We start from the raw sequence: 24,818 nt of genomic DNA, 5'->3' as shown, positions 1-24,818 counted from the left end.
ATCGAAAGTTACCAGAAAGAAACTTTGATTGAATTTTATTTTTATAATCTAACTTTGCCTGCCTAATCGCTCTCTTGACTTCTTTGTTTATCAACTGCTTCTCGCCTGATGTACCCTGAAAAAAGATTCTCTTCTTCTGGTTGAGAATAGACTTTAATTTTTGTGGTCACCCATGGCTTGTTATTGGGGAAAATTTTAACATTTTTCGTAGGAATAACAGAATCCGCACAAAATGAAATATAGGAAGAAAGAACATCGGCAAGTTGATTAAAATCGATACAAGAATGATAAAACATCTCCCAGTCAGTACATTCGAAACACGCCTGTAAGCTAGAAATACTGTCTACTGACCAGTTCTTCACAGTTTTTGTTACTCTACGAATCCGCTTAATGACTGGTTTATAGATAGGGGCAAGCATATATAAGCAGTTAATTGACACTGTAAAACGCTTCACAGAAGAGTAAGATATCTATGAGATCAATATCCGTAGCAGCTTCCATCGAGCTCGGTAAAATAGTTTTGGAGTCAAATTACTAATTACAAAAATTCATGGCATATGCAAATGAGACATTTCTTAATAATGTCACACAGCTCAATGCTTCACAGTACAATCGAATATCTACCGGATCAATTCTGTAGCATGCAACTTTCATCAAATTTGGTGTTGTAATTTCGTAGGTATATTATTATTATTATGATATATGCAAATAAACCCTGAATTAAGTTGACACAGAACAGTCAATATCTGTAGCAGGTTTCATCGAATTTGGTTCTGTAATTTCATGGGTATATTACTGATTAGAAAGTTTATAAAATATGCAAAGAGCCATTAATGAACTTGACACTGATAATTGCTTCACAGAACAATCAGATATCTGTCAGATCAATATCTGTAGCAAGTTTTATCATCTTTCGCACAGTACTTTCTGAGTTAAATCACTAATTACAAAACTTCATTTAATATGCAAATGAGATGTTTATTAACTTGACACTGCTCAGTGCTTCATGGGACAATAAGATATCTATCAAATAAAAAACTGTAGCACATTCTACCAAATTTAATGCTGTAATTTCGGAGTTATATCTTTAATTACAAAATTCATTTAATATGCATATGTACATTATTCAACTTGACACTGCTCAGTGCTTCACGCGACAATTAGGTATTTACCAAACTAATATCTGTAGCAACTTTCACTGACTTTGGTGCCACCATTTCAGAGTTAAACCACTAATTACAAAGGTTATTAAAATGCAAATGAACCCTTGATTAACTTCACACTACTAAATGCTTCATAACACAGTCAAATATCTGTCGGGTCAGTATCTGCATCAGGTTTCATCAAATTTGTTGTAGTTACTTCGGAGTTATCACTAATAACAAAGCTCCATTTAATATGCAATTGAGCTGTTTATTAACTTGAAACTGCTCAATGATTCTCAGAACAATTGGATATACTATATATAAGATCAATATTTGAAGCAGGTATCATCAAACTTGGTGTAGGAATTACGAAAGTTTATTAAATATTCAAATGAGCAGATAATTGACATGACACTGACAGTATCATTATAATATTTTGGGATTGTCTTCAGTGAAAATTTTCATGAAATTTTGTGCAGTATTTCTTTATATATGTCGACACTGTCATTACTGATATTTCATAACTTCATTAATATGCAAGCAACATAAAACAAAATCCATTCACTTCTCGTCATTAGCATATGGGACCTGCCTAATAAATCTGACTTGAATCCGTTCAGGCGTTTTTGAGTAATCGTGTTAACATACAAATAGACACACACACAAACACACACACTCACGCAGACGGATAGACAGACTTCGGTACGACATTAGCTCACGTATGTGAACACATGAGCTAAAAATAAATAACGCGATAAAATAGGTTAAAAAAGATACACTGGAAAAGTGATCGTGAAGGACTGTCATATATATGAAGAAAGAAAAAGCATTGAAATACTATCTGAATGCCGAGTTTGTATTCAACATTAGCATAAGGGCGTGTATTGTTCATTAAATTACTTGTGAAAGTTTTTTGTCGACAAGTAAATGTACGTTTTTGAAATGACATGTGCTTTGGTGTAAGCAGAAGGCAGGGGTTTATTTTACTTTATAACTTGATGGAGCGTTTTCGTGCTTTTTTGTTTTGTTTTTAGCTACCATGGTGCCCTCGAGTGTGCTTATGAGAGAAATATAATGTTGTTAATGATCGCAGCAAACCATCAAGGGAGCTGGCTCGTGGCTTATCGAAAGACGTAGCAAATTTGGGTATAACATGAGCTCCTTTGAACAGGTAGCATGTCAATCACTGTACAACAATATGTGAAAATATACAGAGACAATCTTGCGAGGGAGCTTCGGACAGGCCCGCCGACGGTATCTATTGAAATAACATTATTCAAAGGTGATAAGTGGAGTTGAAAGTTGAAAAGTTCACAGTTTAAAGTTGAAATTTGCCTGTTATGTGACTATAAATAAACATGCTTTCCATACGTCTTATAAATCTATTAAAGTTGAGCTAACCCAGACTCTTCCACAAATATAACTCCATTACACACCTGTTACACATAATCACAGATTGGTCTAACAATGAAGTATAAAGAAATGCGTCAATCATAGAAAACCTTGCTTTGATCATAAACAGTTTCACCTGCCCATCCGCTCAACTGCCTCACTGGCACACATCAAGTCGTGAAATGTGCGAATTGTTGTTCTAGTGTGGAACTAAAAAAAAAACATTTCAGACAGAAGTTTGTTAAAGCAGTAAGATTTGCTATCTACTATATGGTTTTAAGAGATTGACCCAGAATTGTTCTTGTATTATCATTGTATTGTCCGCCACAGTGGAAATAATTGGCTAGTCATATAGCCTCGTGTTCGTAAGATCTATGGGAAGTGTTCGCCGAACAGCTGGTCACGTGAGTACCCGGACCTCGCCCATTTCTTTCATGGACTAACGTTACAGGACAACAACAATCTACCTTCGCAACATGGACGCCATATTGAGACTCTGTTTCCTGTTGGTACCCGTTTTACTGCTGTCAGCAGGTATGAGAGTGTCGTATTTATAGTCTCTTTTCATTTTCCAAATACCTTTCATCTGAATCTTAGGACCTCTCTCACAACGGCAAGGCTTTCACAACTTTTCAAGTTAACTTTCACTTTGCCGGGGCTTAGGCACGCATCCTGAAGCGTTTTTCTATACAGTCAACGGCATGTTGTCTATAACTTTCTCTTTTGATATAATTGGTGGACATCAGGCATGCGAAGCGGTTTGTAAATTCGTGCACGCCACTTTTTAGTTGTATTTATTTGACCTCACTTAATGAGACAGCCTGAGAAAATTAAGAGAGTTTGCCTCCCCAAGGACCCTGAAGATTGAAAAATCTAGAATACATTAACCGTAAAACAAAACACACACACACACAAATGTGCTATACGAAAATGAAAGACAAACTTAAAATTCTACCAACGATGTCTTAAATGACGGCTTTTATAAGATAAGCACGTCTCGGAACATTTGACTCCTGTTTTTCAGCTTATTCCGTTCCATAGCACTATGCATTTTACAAACATCAATTTTGGCCTTTGGGACATGTAGCTTATTTTGGATCTAAGTCTGGTTACACGACTATGATACTGATTGATATACTGATAAATTTCAGTCATACTATGGTACCATAGATTTCAAGGTTTAAACAAGTGTGCAAAATTTTGTCAGACAAAGTCATAATATGCAGACATCTAAAAAGTTCCTCGGGTAGGATAGTTATAATTAATGTTCACTAAAGCGCCAAAAGCGTGGGCGCGGTTCTGTAATTGTAAATGTCGTGTGCATTATTTGCACTAGTTACCCATTAAATCCAGCAATAGTCCAAACAGAGAAGTATATAATGCCATTGTCCGTAGATTCCTGCTCTACTTTCAAAGTGTTGAACATCATCAACAACTAGTCTAGTTCACGGCCAAGTTTGAATAAACAATAGCATAATATCAAAAAGTGCACAAAGTGACAATCCGACAGCTACGTTGGGTCAAAGTTGAGAATAGAGTGGGTCAGTCTCCTGTTTTTGTCGGCAGGAAACTGTGAGAGTTTTATGTGACTCACTCTCTCTATCGCTAGTTTTCGATATATTATCATTTCGCTCGATATTCTTACCCGTCTGAGATACATTTAATGTGTGTGCCCTTTTGTCGTAATTTCCCCATAGATGTGCACACACATGTCCTATTATATTGTTTTACTTCTTTTTGTGACTGAAGATAAGGAGTAAAATGACATATACCGGCGATTAAAGTTCAATTTCCGGTTTTGTTTCAGAGTCACAAGGTTATTGTGATAGTAATTCGGATTGCCCAGTGCTGTTCCTTGACGACGACGACGAAAGGTACTGCTGTGGTAGCAGTTTGTTCTCTTATTGTTGTGACTTCAGCAGCTATCTGTCAAATGCCTTCAATAGCGACGATGATGACCTTTTAGAAGATGACGATGCAGGGTGAGTATTTTTATGAAAACAAATTCTCTATTTCTTGTCACTTGAGCACACACTTCATCCAAATTTTAACTGTTGAATAATGGAATCAAGCACCCAGGATGTACCTTGGTTTTGTAGATTATTTTATCACATGTACAAACACGGCGGCAAGTTTTTTTTGCGAGGAACACACAGTGCCGAAAAGTGCTGCGTCACTTCGATGGTCTTTCATCGTCTTAATCGTCATACTGATTGTCGCCTGCGTGTGCTGCTGGTAGTAATTCACGGCCCTTGTTCCCTTCACTCTCACCTGGCAGAGCTCCAATAGAGGTGTGCACTAGTACTTTCCAAAGCTATACTGACGTCAACAGCAGCTTTTGTGTTAGGCCTACAAGTCTCGAAAGTAAATGACTTACACTTTAGTTAAAGTTTTCTGCAAGGAAAATTTAAATCGTTCTTTATATGTTATGTTGGTTGTGAATAAAATTCAGGAATCACCGTGCAAAATTTGGTAATGGAGGAACAAATTACCCAATATATACCGACTCTTGAAATTCAAAATGGCCCCATCCCTGTGTCACTCTATTTTCGATTTTTTACAAAATTGAGCCCTTGAAAATTTAAGTTTCTCCATGAGCCACAAAATGACCAAAAAGTTTGAGATTTCGAATATCTGTCCCGGACGCACATTCTAAATACCTTAACTTTCAGAAACAAATGTTCGATCGAAAAGCGAATCGACTGGGTCATTTTGTTCAATTCATGTTCACTTCATGTAGATAAGATTAGACAACACTTATAGTTACAGTTATTGTCATTGTATGTGGTGTCGATATGTTTCCCATCTCAGGCTTTTGAAATGAGGCAGGATAACTGTTGACGATGCAAAGGGTATAGGGTATTACCTATTCGGTAGCGTGTTTAATAACATTCCTTTGCTATGGGGAAGAAAATTAGAATTATCAAATATTCCAGCTGCGAGACAAATTCTTCTTGTTGACGAACACTTTTCAGTTATACTTGTGGCAAAACGGCATATTTATATAATCAGGTTGTAGGAAACAAAAACCAGATCTGTTGGTTTACCAAAAAAAAAACCTTCAACCAATAGAATTTCACACAGCTGTAAGAAAAAGTAAACTATATTCATATATCAGAAAATGGGGACAGTTTTTGAAGATAGTAACTTAACTTTTACATGTAACACTTTGTATACCTGTTACATTATGATTAAAGACACATTTGCTGTGACTTTTGGCTGTGTGAGCGGCCGATGGAGTTTTAAAAAAGATATGTATTATGTGGACAAAAGACATTCCTTTACCAGAATGTGTTGTATACTTAAGAAAACCGAATAAAATTTATCAAATACAAAAAATAACATTCCTTAGTGACCTCAAAAGTTAATTGTGAATGTGTTTTAGTTTTAGCAATCTCTCTTATATTCCAAGTATTGTAGACATTTTGAAAACGAAAACGAAAGTTAATGATGTCATCCATCTCGTGTACGGGAACTTAATTTGTTATAGTTTTTCTTGGAGCTGATAATAACGACTGAATGTCCTAATATTGGTTACGGCAAAGATCAACAGAAAAATATATGTGTGTATTGTGTATATCCAACAAAGAGCCTTCAGAAAATATGATAGGTAGGTTGCCGTAGTTTCTAATCGTTAACAGGAAGACTTTGTGTTTTTTGTGAGGAAAATGATTCGGGTTGGCAGCTTTTACATGTAAACACTTAAGTATTGAATGTGTATATCGCGGTTGTTTGCGGACACGTCGTTTGGAATGAGAGAGTTCACCCAATTTGACCCTGTCTGCCATTTCTTTGTGAGTGCAGCATTGCATTTTGAATAACAAAACATACCGCTTTCACACGGGTGGATCCGTGGTCAGTCCCATGGCCGGTGACACACAGCTCTGCCACGCAGAGCTATCAGGCAACAAACGCATTGCTGTTACCCTCATGGCCACTCAATAAGCTATGGTGCAACATAACTTGCTGCATGGTGAACGGCATCAAAGGGACCATGCACAACAACGGACTCGACACCTTCAGAGAACTTGGTATCACGATGAAACTTTGATTATTCTGTACTGAATGATGAAAGAATGATGAATACCAACAGCCACCGTGTCCAGATCTAAACAAATCGGAAACTCGACTTGTCCGTAATCGTACAGTCTCCACAGGTAGAAGGCTGCATGCAATAGCCTTCTCCACGATAAATCATCGCATTTCTCAATGTCTTGATGTTCCCAGACGGTACGTTCTAAAATTCGACTTGACCGTATCCGTCCTGTCTCTGCGGCCGAGCTCCGCTGGTACATGGTATGGGGCAACAAGACCTCAGGGGCATACGGCGTTGTCAGTCATAGCAAGAGTGTTAAGAAAATAATACATTTATGATTTTGAATTCTATTAATAAAATTCAAATATTTCTGTCATTATTGTACACTTACAAAAGTACCCTACGGTACTCGAAACCTGAATGATGATCAGTTTTCATGACAAATTCAAGCAGTTGTAGAATAGACCCTGTTATTAATAAACTTATGATTATGAATATTCTTGATAAAAAATAATATTTCTGTCATTATTGTATACTAATAAAAGTAAACTACAGCATACATTGGAATCCTAAATGATGATCAGTATTTATGCCAAGTTCACACAGTTGTAGAGCAAACCCCTCAGAAGTATGGTCCATGTAGTTACAGCAGTAGCATGCGCGGTAGCAGTACACTGTCTCGGCAGACTATGATTATGCTACTCTCATTATTTGTCCTGAGCAGATTTTTCAGAACTCGAGCTATATTTCTTTGTCCCAATACATTCAACAAGGAGTGTTGACGAACCAGTTGATTAAATTCAACTCACATCTTGTGAGAACGCACTGTCTGTTTGAATTTTTGAAACTATTCATTTTAATTTTACTCGGTCTCGATTTCCTCCCAGCAGTATGGCTCTTGGCGTTCTTCTTGCCATAATATTTGGTGTGATTGGATTCATCGTCTTCATCGTCATACTAATTGTCGTCTGCGTGTGCTGTTGTGCTGCTGGTAGTAATCGCCGAACAACAACTACTCATGTTTACCGTAAGTAATACATATTGTAGAGTAGATGATCCGATGCAGGGCAGTGCCTTTCTCGAGACGAAGCCAGCTTTCGTGCGGCGGACATTTCAGTTTACATAGTCCTATTGTCTATGCGTTTATCCACTCCTGCTTGGCGTTGGAGATACATTTCGTTGTACCACTATAAATGTTTGTTCCGCAATGACCAACGTTGGTTAGTGTGAGTTTATACTTCTTGTAGCTCGAAGGTTACGGCAACTAGGTTATACCATAGATTGGTGGTGTACCCCATTCAGTGTCGAATCTAGACCAGACATAAGCACTCGCTCTGAAGAAGGCTCTCGCATGCTGACACGTTACCTCATCTACGGCCGTCAAAAGTGAAACTCTCTCCTACTCGGATACTTCTATTCTCGAATCGCAACGACAAAGAACACCAAAACAGAAATATTTTACGGTTTTTCGCAGGCCAGGTTCACGCAGATCTCGGTTCATGTCACAAAATGTTAACCGAAACTTGTGAAACGTAGCATAAATGTGTTTATGAAATAGTTTATTGACCTACTATAAGAACACCTATCTTATTTTTATTGAATAAGCATAAAGAGTAAGGATTGGAGACAGGGAAAATACCCTGAAAACATGGAATTTTGATTTAAAAAACACAATTTGTAAGAACGAATTTCAAAATTCCATGAAGAATACCGGGTGTATATACACCACGTGTTTGAAATGGTCACCTTGACCTTGTTCTCGTAAACTACTACTTTGATCGACCAAGTACTTTCTCAACAAAGTTTCCCTTGTTATGTAGGACAACTGACGTGCTTTTTGATTTTCATATTAACCTTGTAGTCCCATTGACTCGACCACATTGTAAGTGTAAAATGAACAATAAAGTGTTCCTATTTCACTATTTCAAATACCGGTATCAAGAAGTGGACGAAATATAGTTTCCTAATTAACCAAGCCTACTACGTAACCAAAAGATCCTTATTTGTTCAGCTTGGGCATTTGTGAACTAGTTAGATGAGCTGGCGTAAACTTTATTTCAATATGCATATTTTACTAGGTTTTTTGCCTCTCATAATATTGAAGTATATGAAAATAACAATCGTCTGCTCTCTAACAGATTCCCAGGCTGCACCGGTGGCCACGGTAACATCGAGTAATATGTCATCAACTGCTGCTCCCTACTACAACACCCAGCAGCCACCAGCCTACACTACCTACAACGTTGGTCAGGGCGGCAATGTCACTGCGATGAAGTATTAGATCATCGACAAGACTCATGCAACCCTGTTGACATCCATCTTTTGTTATCGTTCAAATTACTAATGATTATTCAAGTATTATGCATCGTATATTAATATTAGGTATTTTATTTCAGAATGATTAAGAATATTGTCCTTATATAAAAATAAACAAAAACTGTCATTAAAACCACAGTCGCTTGTGGTTCGATACACGGTGAAGGGCCCTGTATGAGCATTATGTTTACTGGGGCCGTCGCCGTATATTGAACTATAAACAACTGTTGCAAATAATATAAGACAGACAAAACAAGAAAAACAAGTGCTTTTTAAAGATCTACACTGTAAAGTGCTAAAACTCTTCACCACTACGTAGAGATCGACAAGACATGTAAAAAGGACATCGCATATAGGCGATTTTCATCAAATTGTACGTAACTCAACAGCTACTCCTCGTGATCGATATTTATATAACATTGTGTACATTTAAATATTGTGTGAATTTGATGCACATTTACAAAACTTAATTTCCTATTCATTTATTACCATGCCAAGTGTTACCCGTAGACTTTGTCCGACTTGATACAAGAAATTTGTGGTGGAAAGTTTCACCATTGTACCAATATGTAAATATTTATGACTTTATTAACGCTTTGGTTTGGGTTTTCTCAAACCAGCTGTCATGCTCCTTGCGGTAATCCGTGTAAAACGTAAACTATGCATTTTGATGTTGACTTTTATACCTGCAGCATAGATCCCGAGACAGTACAAAGACGGGTCTACACTCTATGATAGACTAGACAAAATCCACCGGCAGTGTTTTATGTAAGAAATGAAATATTCGGAGAGGAAAAATCTTTAACATCATTTCACTAGCTTTCTTGTATAAATATTCGCCCGTCTCATACTTCTTGAGTGTAGCAGGAGTGATTTATTATTTACAAATACGTTATTCCTTGATCACATGATTTCTGTTGCAGCTTTTAAATCTTCTGGCCATGTCCTTTCTAGGGTTAGTGGGTACTCAAAATATTTTCATATGGGGATGTGCCACGCAAGTTGAAAACATCCATCTATATATGACCAAGTTTGTGATGACAATTTGTCTATTGCGTTAAAAAAATATTTTTTCTCCATAATAAAGTTTACAAAGATTTGCTTAGAAAATTTTGGAAATGTTTACCATTATTCCATTGCATATGAAGGTTTCTCTAAAGCAGGGAATATTAATGCTTTGTTATCGATCCATGCTTAGAGTGTTTTCGAGTGAAAATTCTACCCATGTTTAGGGATTGTTCCATGAAAAATGACCCAATCCCATGATATACCCTACACCTTTCTATGGGATTACCCCGGGGTCCTTTCTTGTCAAGTTACGATCAACCCTTTTAGTTCACAACCGCATCAAGTGTGTTATCATTTATTACCTCGATCTAGTTTTTCGTTTCATTTTGTTTTGTTTTGTCATTTAGGGAGGTCTTATCAGTAACAGTAGTGAAAGATGACAATGCAGGTGTTTGCGCTGTTTGAGTACACTTCTCTAATTTTTCAATATTTTTTTATCTCAAGTTTATCTCTCCTTCTATCAATTTCAAATTTGAGGTGATAGACTAATTTAGGTTGAACAGAAGCAATATTATATTCTATTATATTCCACCCCCCCCCCTCTACTACCCCTAAGATTTCATTCCCCTGAATTCCTCCAGCCGCCCCCAATGTTTTTTGTTTGTTTGTTTGTTTGTTTGTTTGTTTGTTTGTTTGTAAATGCAGCCTCAGAGCACATCCATTATAAAAGTTGCCGACTGCTGACTATAATTGCAATCTAATACAATACTAAGGAAGTCGTCAGCCGACTCAGGCGGATGGAGTAGCTAGATAAATGGAAGATAATCGATAATGCCAGTCGACTGTCTATGAATAAAGTGATTCGAATCATCGCTCTAACCTTTGACTCAGAGTGGACTCATTAAGATAGTAGGTCCTTGTATTTAAAACGGAATATGCAACAGATATATAAGAGAAATTTACTTTGAATTATTTTTGCATGTTTTCTGAGAAATCGCAAGGACGGTTTTCAACAAGAACCACTCAGCGAGATAGATTGTTCACGGCGATACAGAGAAGAGAAAGATACTGCTTCCTTCGTCGCAAAATATGGCGGCAAGCACAAATTCACAAAATGCATGAGTGTGACAGTTTCATTACTCATCCTTCTTTGTGGATTTTCCATCACTACTTCCTGATGTTTCTTTCCGAACTTGTCAATGACCTTGTACTCAAAATAAATAAATTTATTTGAATACAACACCCAGGTAGCTGGGATGGGGTGGGGTAGGGGCGGAGCAAAGAGCGTGCGGAGATATATTTGGAAATAATATTTATGCCCCATAAATATCCATGTTAGTGAAAAACAAAAACACAAATCAAACCTTTATTGATACTCCTAATACGGACAAAGAAACATGGAGACCAATGTGTCCAATTCGAGAACAAAATTATGTTTTAATATGCAGGGAAACGCACATAAAGTTACCATTTCGAGGGACTGAATTATATTGAGAATCATCATTGAGTCTGTCTTTCATTGTATCAGGATAATTATGTCTCCTCCGTCAACAGCATGGCGAATGCCCCCAAGAGTTGCTGAGCGGGGGTCTCAGTCCTTGTGTCGGGCAAACAGCCAAATTTATCAGAGTTCCAATTTGTTCCATCACCTTTCCTTGTCCAATGTAGTGTTTCATTTCTACGTTGTCTGATCTTGTCTGAGCGTACCTTGGTCGGTTTTGGTTATCTGCGTGCATTTCCTGGAATTTGGCAATATTTGCTGGTTCGTACTCATGATATGGTTGGAGACCGGTAAACAGAAGAGCGAGAACCATACCGAGGCTCCAGACGTCCGCTTTGAAGGATGCTGTGCCGTTATCTAGGACAACATCGGGGGCCATGTAATGGTAGACTCATTGAGCGCGAGGTTTTGCTGCGTCATCGACGTGGAAGGCGTTTCTAAAACCGATCAGCGTGACTTTTAAGGTGTTCTTGTCAATCTGAAAAAAGTGAAGTCAAAATCAAGAATATAAACGTTGTACAAATGATGGAGATCTTTATTCGGTACAAAAGCTGTGTTCTTTCATACAGGTAGTTTTATTATACGCATTTTAACTGAAATAATATCAACGAATAGAACTGCTCACTTCTGGATTAGGCTAAAAGATATAGAAATCTTCTCAATTGTCTTGAAAAACAAAATAAAAGCTAACTTACAATGATATTGTTTGGACAGATGGCCTGGTGAATAATTCCATTATGGTGCAGATACGCTACACACCACACAGTTGAAGAGCTACATAAATCTTCTCTCGGAATGAGAACTTTTCCTAAAATGTATAAATTGATTGCAATATCAGTAAATGCGTTAATAAGATCCTTAATACCCAGGGCATAGACGTTGCATGGCCGACACCACTTCAGGTATATATACACGATTTTTGTCGCTTTTGATAAAATTCGAGAATGTCTTTGCAAAGTGATTGTCGTTCAGGAAGGATAAATATGAAAATATTGAGCAGTGTATGCAAATTAAGAATTATTCTCACCAGTTCACCACTTGAACTCAGGGTTTCCATATCAACTCCGTACGGAATGTCGTAGACCAGTCCATATTCGCCGTCGTCGACGCGTGTCACTCCGTGTAGAGATGGAAAATTTTCATGGCCTGAACATTTCCTATCGTAGAAATCGAGATACATATTTATAGAATAATACCAAGTGATATCAGTTAGCAAGTCATCGTTTGCTGTATTCTTTTTGTGGTTTGTAGTCCTTCATCGCTTTAATTTGGAAGAAAATTTACTCATTCGTGAGAGTATAACACAATGTAATCTCATGTAAAATTTTATACGAAACGATACTGAAATATAATTTAACATGATATGATAATCGTTCAGTCCTAACATAATAATCTCGCTATACGACGAGGCTGTGCCAAATGGCAACTTCGGATAAAAGGTCTTTACCTTAGAATTGCTGTTTCACGTTCCAGTGATCCACGGTCCGATACTGTGACTGCAAACAAGTTATCATTAGAATTATGACGTTTCAACAAGCCGGTATCCTTGATCACCTTATAGTAATCCAGGGTTTTCTTGTCGATTATCGGCAAGCCTGTAAATAAAATAGGAGCATTGAATATTAGAAAGTTAGGTATCATCTTACCTTATTTATCTACTTTATCGTTTTACAGGGAACCTACTACTTAACATGTGCAGTCTGTATAGCTGTGTAGTTATTTGAAGCGATAGTTACTGTACAACTGTACAAGTATTGAGGGAAACTCGATGCAACTTCGATCGAATGGTGGCAATGGTATCTCTATGGTTAAAGATGTCTGTAACCTTAGAGAAACCAACACCGCAGTTCGATCACATTTGCATCGACTACCTTGATCATGGAATGCTAGCGTCTTCACAAATCAGGCCTGTTTGAATATCTATACTTTCTTTGCATGGTAGTACTTTGCGTTGTATCACAGTGGAATTTATCAACAATATCTCGTGACGTTGTCTTCCGGTATACATAACCTCAAACAGTTTTCTTCTGTTGCTTTTATGGCTACTGAGTTTAGGGAAATGGCTTGGTGTTGAATCTTTACCTTTAAGAGAGGGGAATCCGGCGTCTTACATACACATTTTAAGTGAAAAAAACTCAAACACACGCACACAGATTTTGAAATACTCTTTAAATTTTCGTAATCTACAATTGTTGAGCTACCCAAATACATTCAGTGGCCCAGTTTCCGTACGCTTTGTTAAAATTCTCACTTTATAGTGACTGTGATGCCTCTGTTATCATTAAATGTTGACTATGATGTAAAAGATTTGTCTTTCGCCATACATTACGAGTTTGTTCGGTCAGGGTCGGGGTCAGGGGTCGCTAGGCGAAAATTGTTATCGCCCTCCAGTGGCCCAGATTCCGTACAGCTGTATCCAAATACCGTACACGGTTTGAAACTGCGATGAAAGGCACAAAAAGCGATATTTTGGAAGCTTTTTGATTTTATTCTATTAATAGACACATAGGCTTCCATTTCAAACACAAAACAGCTCGCATGATACTCCGATATCATAATATTTTTCATCCTGTGCAGCGTCCTTTGTTTTCACTCTCTACTATGGAATTAAAAGGTCAATGTACTTCATGTGTATTTTGTTAGATATCCAATGTAAATGCAGAGATAAGCTGGAAAAAAGCGATTAACTTGAAAAATCTCTAGTATACTTAAATTTTATAATTCAGTCATGTACATCTCAAACATATTTCGAATTTCAATACTCATTACTGAGAAACCATTATAGAGAATCATGTTATTTCTTTGCATGTGTGTGTGTGTGTGTGTGATTTTCCCTCCAGGCAGGGAGGTATAGAAGTAAAAGAAATTTGCGGATGGCAAACAAAACAATTTTATTGAAGGGCCTTAGCGGAAAACCATTCGATTTTGGGTGGGGGTGAGGAAATGGGTATGACAGCAATTTTTTTCCCCCGCTCTGCCAAGAATTTTGTTCTGCTACTGTATATTCTGTATTGATTTTTTCCACATGCTGAAGCAACGCAAATTTTTTTGCGTGATTTATGTAGATACGGAATCTGCATTTTCTCATAAAGATGGATCACTACCATGAACCTGGCAAAGAAAACTGCCTTCTTTGCTATGGATAAAAATATATATCTATATCAGGAATGCTAGCAAAAAGAAATCGGACATTACCATGTATTCCTCAGTCATCAGACATAACTGCTGTCACTGTGTACCGCCCTCCGCCAAATAAGATAAACGGTCACACTGTCAATGGTTTCGTTGAGGATATTACGAATTTTCTGTCCTCCCACCTTGACAAAAATTCGCCATTAATAATCGTTGGTGATTTTAACTTCCATGTCAACGATCGCAACTGCACAAGTGCCGGGAAGTACCGTATTCTGCTTGACTCTTTCTCCCCTGCGTCAATGGATCTCCGGTCCCACTCATCACGCTGGTCATACCTGTAGACCACGTAATCACACGCATTGATGATACTACCATTATCGGCGTCCGAGTTGAACCTATCTATGCCATGTCTGATCACTTTCCTTTGCTTTTCACTGTTGACTATCGCCATTGCTCTGCAGAAAATCAGCAGCGCATAATATCCAGAAATATGAAATGTTTTCCTGCTGATTCATTCGCCGTGTCTCATCATCGATTCAGCTTCAGCCAAACACCAAGGTATCTAGAAAATTGGACATTGGATACATTTGATACCCATGCCTCTACGCGTGTGAAATTTATTCAAAACAGACAACCTGCACCATGGATTACCAAGTCTGTTACGAAAGCAAGATCAGAAAGAATGAAAGCTGAACGGATTTGGAGAAAATCTAAACTAGAAGTAGATCGACAGATTCACAGAGAGTTGCGGACTACGTTGTTCGCCTCGTTGAAAATGCCAAACGTGATTATCATTTATAGCAAAGGCAACCAGAAACAGTTGTTTAATATCATTGAATGGTTAATCGGCCAATCTCAGAGATCTGTTTATCTCCCTAAACATAATAATCCGTCAGAAATCGCCAATCGCTTAGCAGATTTCTTTTTACATCGTGTGAAGTCTCTAGTTTTGAACTTGAGCCAGTCATCCGACGAGCTTCACCGTCAACGCTTGTCACCGATCTGCGATATGAAATCCGAGTGTCGTTTCGAAACGTTCATGCCAATAACCACTGAGGAAGTCTTGCGTACCATTCGGTCATCTCCTTTGTCGACATGTTGCCTAGATCCAATTCCTACCAAGATCCTGAAGCAGCCAGAAATCCTACAGGTGTTACTACCGTACATAAATGAACTCTTAAATGACTCTTTAAGTAATGGTATTGTACCCACAGATTTTAAACATGCTGTTAAACCTCTACTCAAAAAACCATCTCTCAATCATGAGATTCTCAACAAGCCTGACAAGTTTTAAATCAAGTCTTAAAACAATTCTTTTTTATTCTGCTCTTAACTGAACACATCCATTGTATTGATGTTTTTGTTTTGATTTTTAAATCCTGTTACCTTTTATAATGTTGATTGTATTTTACCCAGCGTCTCTAATCACACTTTTGTGTGGATTTAAATCGCTTTATAAATGAATAGATTATTATTCAGCCCAAGTACATTTGTTTTCATTCCGTGGGAAAAAACTGTAAGGTATAACCATTTCTGGCTGAGACCAGGGAGGGCAAAATGTATTGGCTTCATCTTTCTTGGCATAATAAATAGCGTAATGATGTTACTGAATGGAGTGCTGCTCTCAGCCAGTCTTGAATAAGTGAGATGTGAATATAAATGCTTCTCTATCTGAGATTTTGCACAAAATCTTCTGAATAATCAAAATGTGCATCGAAATGCAACAATTAATGCACCCTTCCGTTTCCTAGGCGATGGCACGACCCTTGCTACAACCCACTGACGAGCCAAAGTGGGAGGGTAATTTCGGTTTGGTCGAACAGGGGGCTCGAGACAGAGAATTTAAAGCGCAGTGGTCGTCGCGCTGCGCATCCTCCTGAGGGGGTCCCCCTTTGTTGTAAACAAATCCAAGAACGCCGCACATGTTACGGGTTGATTGTAATGTTTGCGATTTTGCCGCTTGTTAAAATGGCGGCTGATCTGTCACAAGCATACCAACTAACCAAATGTAACACGCAATAAAAGGTCAATTAATCTAAGTCAAATATCTGCTGAATATTGAACAATAATTGCACGCTGGATTGAGATCACATTTGCTCATGATTTTCTTGAATCAGTTGAATGGGGCTCGGCTACTGTTATCGCTCGAGCCATAGAGCTAGACGTACGCATGTATACGCAAACAGCCTATCAACGACCGGGCTCTAGTTTTCGACATCGCTAGCAAGGACGAGAGCTTTCATCATGATTTCAAGAGGCCCGACAGGAGTACAAAGACAACAACCAAACTACAGAAATTTACAGAGCAAAGCCCGCTGCAGCAAGAAGCATCTCTGCATCTGTTCCGTTCCGTGGTCTGTATGAACGTCCGTGTCAAACCGGGTATATGGCGCGCTACACTCGGCTGTGGAGAATCCAACTCAACTACAAAGTTACCCCGTTTTGGGGTGCAAACGAGAATTCCGAGTACAGGTATCAAGTCAAGCAAAGGACCTTTCATAGGTCTTCTTGTTATGTGGGGGTTATCTCACTTGAAAGAGGATTCAGACCTACCCGGCAATCAGGAGGTACAACAACGAAGTTTGCCCAGCACCGGTAGGCCTGCACAAGCTAGCGGTTGGATCACTGCCATGACCGTGCACAGGACCGGGGCACAGGATCTCTCGATACGTCTATGCACGGTGTAGCCGTGCAATTTTCCTGCCAAATGCCGCGAAAACCCGCTCGTTTTGTCTATTGTTTCCTGCCAATATTTACTATTTCTTACCACGTAATACTAGGAGAAGTAAGACATGGTGATCAACAGTTGGTTGTGGGCCAAGTCGTCGCGGGCCGGTACGTTGTGGACCGGATTCTCTATATCCGTGTACGTCAACGCGGTGACCGTCTCCCAACAACATCTCCCGTGTCCTGCTCTGGCTTGCCGATCATGGTCTTGAGTGTAATTTTTGTGTTAGGCATTGTGCTTGTTGCTGGTCTACATATATAGGCAATGTTGATCATTTTAGTTATGTATTTTCACTGTACTGTACATAGCATTGTGTACAACCAGCGTGATCGCGCGCGATCAAACCTTTTTGTTCACTGTGTCTGCGTGCAGTAAACTCAGCGACATAATGTGCTGAGTGTAGTGTCCCAATGTTCGTAGCTCTACACGAGTTTATAGATAGAAATACACCACTGAAGTTCGTTTCCGATCTTAATATTTTACTATTGCATGATGTTGAGTCTTACAAAGGCCTTAACAAAGTGGGGGACTGCTCCCATCTCACTCCTATTGAAGTTGAGAAGACTTATGTTTACAAAAATTTATGTTTATCAACAAAAAAATCACGCACGCGCAGCGCGACGACCACTGCGCTTTAACATTTAAACTTGAAACATGTTTAATCACTGACAAGATGTGGATTAGTGTTAATCAAAGAGAAAGTTTGAAAAGGAAAGGTTTTATATCCCGGACACAATGAAAAACATTACGACTGGAAACTGTACCCCCGGTTGAGAATAGTAATGCCCACAGCGATGGAGAACACTTATCCTTGAGCTGAGAAAACCAGACCATCATTTCGAAATAGAGCTGCAGATTCGAGAAGCTCGTTAAAAATAGCTAGGTACACCCCATAAAGGGGTGGTTTCGAGTCTTGAGGGCAAATTTCGCCTCCTTCATTTAGAAATCGTACGTTTGTTTTTCCAGGGGAACACATCATTTGACACAAAATTTGCATGAAAAGGGGTCGCCAGTAAGCACGTGGTCAAATCTGGCATAAGAAACAATATGAAATGTTGGGTAAAGCCAGTCCAAAATAAACTGATTTGAACTTTTGTGTTTTGTAATTTATACCACTGCAGTAACATGACTTTTTTTTGACAACATCACACAATGTAATACGTTTTGAAACTGAATACTCCGACGTATTCTGTGTCCCCTTTGCTAAAAAATACGGTATGCCGATTACCATGTAAGGAGATGATGACGTCAAGACAGATTTGTAGTGCGTTTGGTCTTGGATGGTGCACGAAGTTTTGTCGAGGTAGCTTGTGTATTTATTTCCTAAATGGGAGATATTAGGGTCGATCTAAAAGAAGGCCGAAAAATGTTATGATACTCTAAGCGAGCTGAACTCCAATGCGAATGGTTGGATAATTTGGAGGATGTCTAGACTGATCTCGTCTCATTAAGATTATTTGGCGGTCAGTATTGAATTTCAACTGCGTCACAAGTTTGCGTCGAACGGTCAACGAACGATATTTTAGAAATCTGGAGACATGGCACATCGCAGTTTTATTTTAGTATTTTATATTTTACAAAAGATGTAGAAGCAATGATTTTGTTGAAAATTCTGAAAAAAATATAGGAAGATTTGATCGCGAACACATTTTCACTTGGGGGTCAACTAGCCCTGCGTACGATGCTGTGTGTTCCGCTACAGCTAACCGCCCCGCTCACCACAGCCCTGCAAAGACCCGTACGTTGGGTCGGTGACTTCAAATCCATTTTGGGACTTGACGTAAAAAGCCAAATTACTGCCGAAATTCAGCGTTCTTGGGCCCAAGTCGTATCCCAGCCTACCTCAGCTACTCGATCGCTTCCAAAAATGACAGTCTTTTATTCACTTCTCGTAAATAACCGTCGATGTCGGCAACTCTCTCGCTGGCCCTGCGTACGATGCTGTGTGTTAGCTGTAGCACATAGCATCGTACGCAGGGCTAGGGGTCAACATGGGGTCGCAGCCATGTTGCCTCAAAACTTATTTCTGTCTGCACTCAAAACTCAAAAATGTCGCATATGAACCTGAAAAAATCGATGTAATTTTGTCAAACTTCGGCGAAATTTCAGCCTATAGACAAAATTTCATCTAGGTAAGGTAAATTTACTGAAATTTGATCGACAAATAATCCTGAGCTTGAACGTGACAGCTCGCCTTCTCCGGGAAGTCATGCATCCGGCCAGCTGCCCATATGGCCGGGTGCATGAGATTGTTTTCAAGCGACGGCGGCAGACCGTACGGGGCTCTGGATATGACCTACCGCCGGTGTAGCTGTAATAACTGTTGCGTTGTTTTTAATCACCACGGACGAAGTCCAAGGGACTTATAGGTTTGGTCATGTCCGTGCGTCCGTCCGTCCGTTCACGCCTAGTACCCAACCCCATACAGATGCACGTCGATTTGTTTCACAATGCTTTCAAATTTGGCCGTGTTAGAGGACTTTTTAGTTTACACCTCATATGCCATAGACTCCCATGTATAAGGCAGTTCTCCATAGACTCGCATGTATGATGCCAAGAAAAATAAAAATTAGTTTCTCATCGTATTCATATTGCCTAAAGGATGCAGTGACACAGTTTTTTTGTCCCCACGGATAAAGTCCAGGGGGCTTATAGATTGGCTCATATCCGTCCGTGAGTCCATCAGTGAGTCCATCGGTTCACGCAGATATCTCAGACATTTTGACAAAATATCATGTGACCTTGGTGACCTTTGACCTCAAATATACATTATTGTCCATAACTCAGTAACCACAAGTGCTAAACCTTTCATATTTGGTATGATGGGACACCTTATGACGCCACATATTGTACTCCATTAATTATGTGCATATCTAATTATGAGCGAGCCAATAGAGCAAGAGGTCTGATTTCTGGTATATAGGGATAAGTTAACAATATAATTTGTTTGACAAAACTTCACGTGACCTCAATGACCTTTGACCTCAAATATACATATTTGTCCACAACTCAGTAACCACAAGTGCTACACCTTCATATTTGGTATGAAAGGACACCTTATGACACCATATATTGTACCTCATTAATTATGTGCATATCTTATTTTGAGCGAGCCAATAGAGCTAGAGGTCTGATTTTTGGTATATAGGAATAACTTAGCAATACAATTATTATGACAAAATGTGACGTGACCTCAATGACCTTTGACCTCAAATATATATATTTGTCCACAACTCAGTAACCACAAGTGCTACATCCTTCATATTTGGTATGATAAGACACCTTATGACACCACATATTGTACCTCATTAATTATGCGCATATATAATTTTGAGCGCGCCAATAGAGCTAGAGGTCTGATTTTTGGTATATAGGAATAACTTAGCAATACAATTATTTTGACAAAATGTCACGTGACCTCGATGACCTTTGACCTCAAATATATATATTTGTCCACAACTCAGTAACCACAAGTGCTACACCCTTCATAAATGGTATGATGGGACACCTTATGACACCACATATTGTACCTCATTAATTATGCGCATATCTAATTCTGAGCAAGCCAATAGAGCTGGATGTCCGATTTTTGGTATATAGGGATAACTAGAAATCTAAATATGCCCATCTAAATATTAGACATCTACCATCGAGAACAAAAGAAATTTGCTGTAATTTGAATATTTAAGGAGTTTAAGCAATTCCCGCTATAAATAAAGAACCCCTGCCTCAAACTCCACAAAAGTTGCTAGACATATTTTGCCGTTGTCATGCCATTGCTTCGTTTAATAACCAGTTAATCAATGCCTCATTGACAGGAGGAAATTCAAGACCATATTTGAATAGTAGTATATATTGTCCTCAAAATTACTCTATCACGCCCAAGTACTCATTGCCTTCAGCAATACTGCCTTGTTATTGTTGTTATTATTTTGAAAATTTTAGTGCCTTAGTATGCAGCTGCATCTCTATAGAATGACAGTCCGATTTCCCACATTGCTGAACAATTTTTTTTTCTTTGGTCTACTATGATCAATTTTTTCTTCTCAAGACATTACTGGATCAATTTTCTTTCTTTCCTTCTTCTTTTCCTTCTTCTTCATCTGTCGATCCAACCCCCTCGAAATCAAATGGTTTCCCATTATTTAGTATTTGTCTATTACTTTTCTAGAATATTTTTCTCTTAAATTATATGTACTAAAAAGATTCACTCTTTTGTCTATTTTTAATATTGGAAACTGCAACTTTACCGGTCCTTGTTTTATGATGATAAGATCACACAGGGAAATAAAGACATGTCTAAAGTCATCAATACATGTGTTTATTTTACATCACTTATTTTAAAAAGGAATATTAACATTGACATTATGACACTTTCATAATGTTAAAAATCATAAAGTGCCAGAGACTTTCCATAGAATCCATCTCCCAGACCAAGGACTTTTTGAACCCACCTACCCAACATGGTACGCTTCTTTCAGCATGGTACCTGTAAAATGTAAGAAATGGAAGAGTTTATTTATGGTTATCAATGAAGTCTGTTATTACATGTCGGGTTAAAGATTCATTTTAATGGTAAAAAATCAAGTTAAAGATAAGTCTTTGCGAAGATGGGTCTCCCCTTAATAATTGTGATTATACTTTGTGATTAAATATAAAATGAATTTTCATTGGACATCGATCATTTCCCCAGCCTGTCATCTAAGCATATCAGTACAGATAATAATATTTTATTGATGGTTCACCTGGCCTGGGTTGCCTGTATGGGCGTCGATCATCTCACAGCGATAAACATCATGTCGCCTACCAAGTAATTTCATGTCCCAGGCTTTGGTAGTCCGTGTGGACTACTATTTCACGGGTTTTGGTAGCCCAAGGGAAAAGTTGGTAGTCTGTGGACGCGGGACTACCGCTCATTTCGAGCCCTGGTTACGTTCCCGGCGGTGGCACTGTCCGGGGAAATGTGCAAGCTTATCCATGCGTGTTCCCAAAACCACGGGGAAGGAAGTGTTTTTTATTCTCTATCACGGGTCCATGGAATTGAGAAAAGGGAGTACTTTTCCAAAAACATGACCTAAGAAAGATTTGAAATATCCCGGAAAATATCTATTAGACACTCAAACTTCACCCAAAGTTTCATTGTGCGTTTCCCATGCTTTGATCCGGTTTAAAACTGTTATTCGAAATCCCGTTCTGGACTCACCCTGCGATACGCTCCCAGCTCAACCTAAATAGGTTGGTTTGTTCAGGCTATCTGTTGTGTATGTTTATACAATTTTATGAGTTTGACACTCCTGTTCCAAAGTTAATAGTTTCTTTCAGATTCTGATGTGTTGATACATGTGAAAACGATATTATAATTATGCATTGACCTGACTAAGCTTATGCTAATAGGCCTATGTGATTACGTCTCCCTCTCCTGGATTTTGTAAGGGAGTATTTTTGGTCGTATTTTTTCCCCATATTTCTCAAAATAAGGGGATCTTTTTTGTTGAAAAATCCGAGATTATGGGTATCTCGAATTTTGTGGAAAGAGCATGGACATCCATGCTCTCTGAGAATGTCACCGCCGGGGTTACGTTACCTTACGATATTCAATTATCACATTGTCGCTTTCTGAAACCGTACGATGACGAGAGCCGTAATTCCATGCGAGCGATCACTCATGCGAGGCATGCTGCAAGACCCTTCTCGTACAGTGAGCAGGTCAGAGCAAAGCTACTTTTTTAGGTTTGATCGTAGCGTCGAGTGAAACTTTATTCCTGTTTTACATAACTGGTTGAAATCATCATGCTTTTACTGTCGAAGAATAACTTATTCATTTGCAGAAAAATCGGGCATGTTTAATCAAAATTCCGTCAGACGAAATAAGACTGGAATTTGGACTTACCGACATAATAAGAGTATCGCCAGACCTCACAAACTCTCACGCCGTCGAACTTGTAGATACAGTGAATTGCTTTGAAGCATTGGCATTAGACGGACTAGACTGTCTAAATCGAGGTGTTGCCAACTCTGTCAGGTGCAATTAACAGCTAAACGGTAACATGAGTTGATCATAAAAATCAACTCTGAAAAGTGTCTGGTGGGAGGTCAGACGTAGTCAAAACAACAACACCCAATATCCACACACATCACGTCTGACGCAGTCACTTGTTGTTGCTTATTTAAACAAAATATAATACTTCTACAAATTACAATTAAATTACAGCATTGCAATTTTTAACCGGCACATAGAAATTCCAAAGTTCAACAATTTGTAAATGTGAAAGACATTATAAACCTGACAGCATACGTCCTTGACAGTTAACGGGCTGTGCAGTGGGTGGATATGTGTGGTGTGGTGTTGTTTTGACTAAGTGTGACCTCCCGCCAGACAATGTTTCAACGTAAAATGTAAAAACGTTGACACTCTAGCTTTCCACCTCGAACTGTGTCCCCGGAGAATGTATTCTCATCAAGCTTTGCCAAGATTAGAATGTCCCGTTGATCTTTGGTAAACTCTGCCATATTCAGTTGATGATGAAAGACGACGTCGAGTTCCAGTTTCCCAAAACACTCGTCTTTGCAGCCACAACCTTTCTCAAACGTCGCCCGGACGGCAGCTCGGTCAAGATCGACATTTGGCCCAGTATCTTGCAGTCCATCGACACCGTTTATACCGGTTGGTGGTCGTTACAAAAGGCTGGCTAGTTGACTTGCTCCAGAAATATCGACACTCTCATCATCATCGTCGTCGTCATCTTCAGACGTAACCTCCAGACTGGCATCTGGTGGTGTCAATGTCGACGCACTTGACAGCTGAGAGTTGGCAATATCAGCGTTCTCCGATTCCGGGCAGTTGTTTCATCGTGTCTCTCCTGGAGTAGCTGTACTAGCTCTCCGTCAAGGTCAGGATCGATTGGAATGTCAGACATACTAAAAGCAATCTGTTTCAGACGCAGACAAAACAAACAACACGTCTTTGGCAGCGCGAAGGTGACAGACTGAGCCCTGGAAATGGCCCTGTCGGTGAACTGTCAAAACAAACAACACGTCTTTGGCAGCGCGAAGGTGACAGACTGGGCCCTAGAAATGGCCCTGGCGGTGAACTTTAGTCACGCTAAGGTCACATGGGAAAACTAAAAGATCATATCGGAACGGCGCCAAGTTTACAAATTTGGAAAATCCGTGTTTCTCAGCAACTAAAATACACAATATTAGAATACACAACATGTGACAATAACTTATTTTATTTCTATCTGAAGATTTTGTCAAATATATTCTGAAATTCGTTGTTTGCATCGGGGTGTTTCTGCTTGCGGCGGCGGCCCAAATAAACATACTTTCCATACGTCTTATAAATCTATAAAAGTCGAGCTAACCCAGACTCTTCCACAAATATAATTCCATTACACACCTGTTACACATAATCACAGATTGGTCTAACCACAGTCCCTCTATAGAAGGACTGTGGTCTAACAATGAAGTATAAAGAAATGCGTCAATCATAGAAAACCTTGCTTTGATCATAAACAGTTTCACCTGCCCATCCGCTCAACTGTCTATGACCTGCAT

General features: G+C 38.9%; 1 protein-coding gene and 1 long non-coding RNA gene across 3 annotated transcripts; one reads left to right on the top strand and one right to left on the bottom strand.

The window, feature by feature from the left end:
• Positions 1–2,910: 2,910 nt before the first annotated feature.
• Positions 2,911–10,776, top strand: LOC139150240 (protein shisa-2-like). Of its 2 annotated transcripts, none has more exons than XM_070722484.1 (4): positions 2,911–3,071; positions 4,345–4,519; positions 7,464–7,600; positions 8,712–10,776. In XM_070722484.1, exons 1-4 carry the CDS (start codon positions 3,014–3,016, stop codon positions 8,852–8,854), a joined length of 513 nt encoding a protein of 170 aa, XP_070578585.1. In that variant the 5' UTR covers positions 2,911–3,013; the 3' UTR covers positions 8,855–10,776. The 2 variants fall into 2 exon arrangements, with proteins under 2 accessions (XP_070578585.1, XP_070578584.1); XM_070722483.1 differs by having other exon boundaries at positions 7,461–7,600.
• Positions 10,777–11,280: 504 nt separating this feature from the next.
• On the bottom strand, positions 11,281–12,589 carry LOC139150241 (uncharacterized). The gene is made up of 3 exons (XR_011556209.1): positions 12,426–12,589; positions 12,094–12,206; positions 11,281–11,876 (listed from the first exon to the last, which is right to left on the bottom strand). It is a non-coding gene; the product is annotated as an uncharacterized lncRNA (long non-coding RNA).
• Between the last annotated feature and the right edge of the window lie 12,229 nt (positions 12,590–24,818).

This window comes from Ptychodera flava, chromosome 14, assembly GCF_041260155.1.
Source record: "Ptychodera flava strain L36383 chromosome 14, AS_Pfla_20210202, whole genome shotgun sequence".
NCBI classification, from domain to species: Eukaryota; Metazoa; Hemichordata; class Enteropneusta; family Ptychoderidae; genus Ptychodera; species Ptychodera flava.
The sequence above is the reverse complement of the archived record's forward strand: the minus strand, read 5'-3'. Positions and strand labels throughout refer to the sequence as shown.

Bases quoted from the DNA above. Each gene is read 5' to 3' on its own strand.
- LOC139150240 (XM_070722483.1), top strand. From the start codon at position 3,014: ATGGACGCCATATTGAGACTCTGTTTCCTGTTGGTACCCGTTTTACTG. The intron at 4,520-7,460 runs GTGAGTATTTTT...ATTTCCTCCCAG, and splicing joins TTAGAAGATGACGATGCAGG to CAGTATGGCTCTTGGCGTTC. The intron at 7,601-8,711 runs GTAAGTAATACA...GCTCTCTAACAG, and splicing joins AACAACTACTCATGTTTACC to ATTCCCAGGCTGCACCGGTG.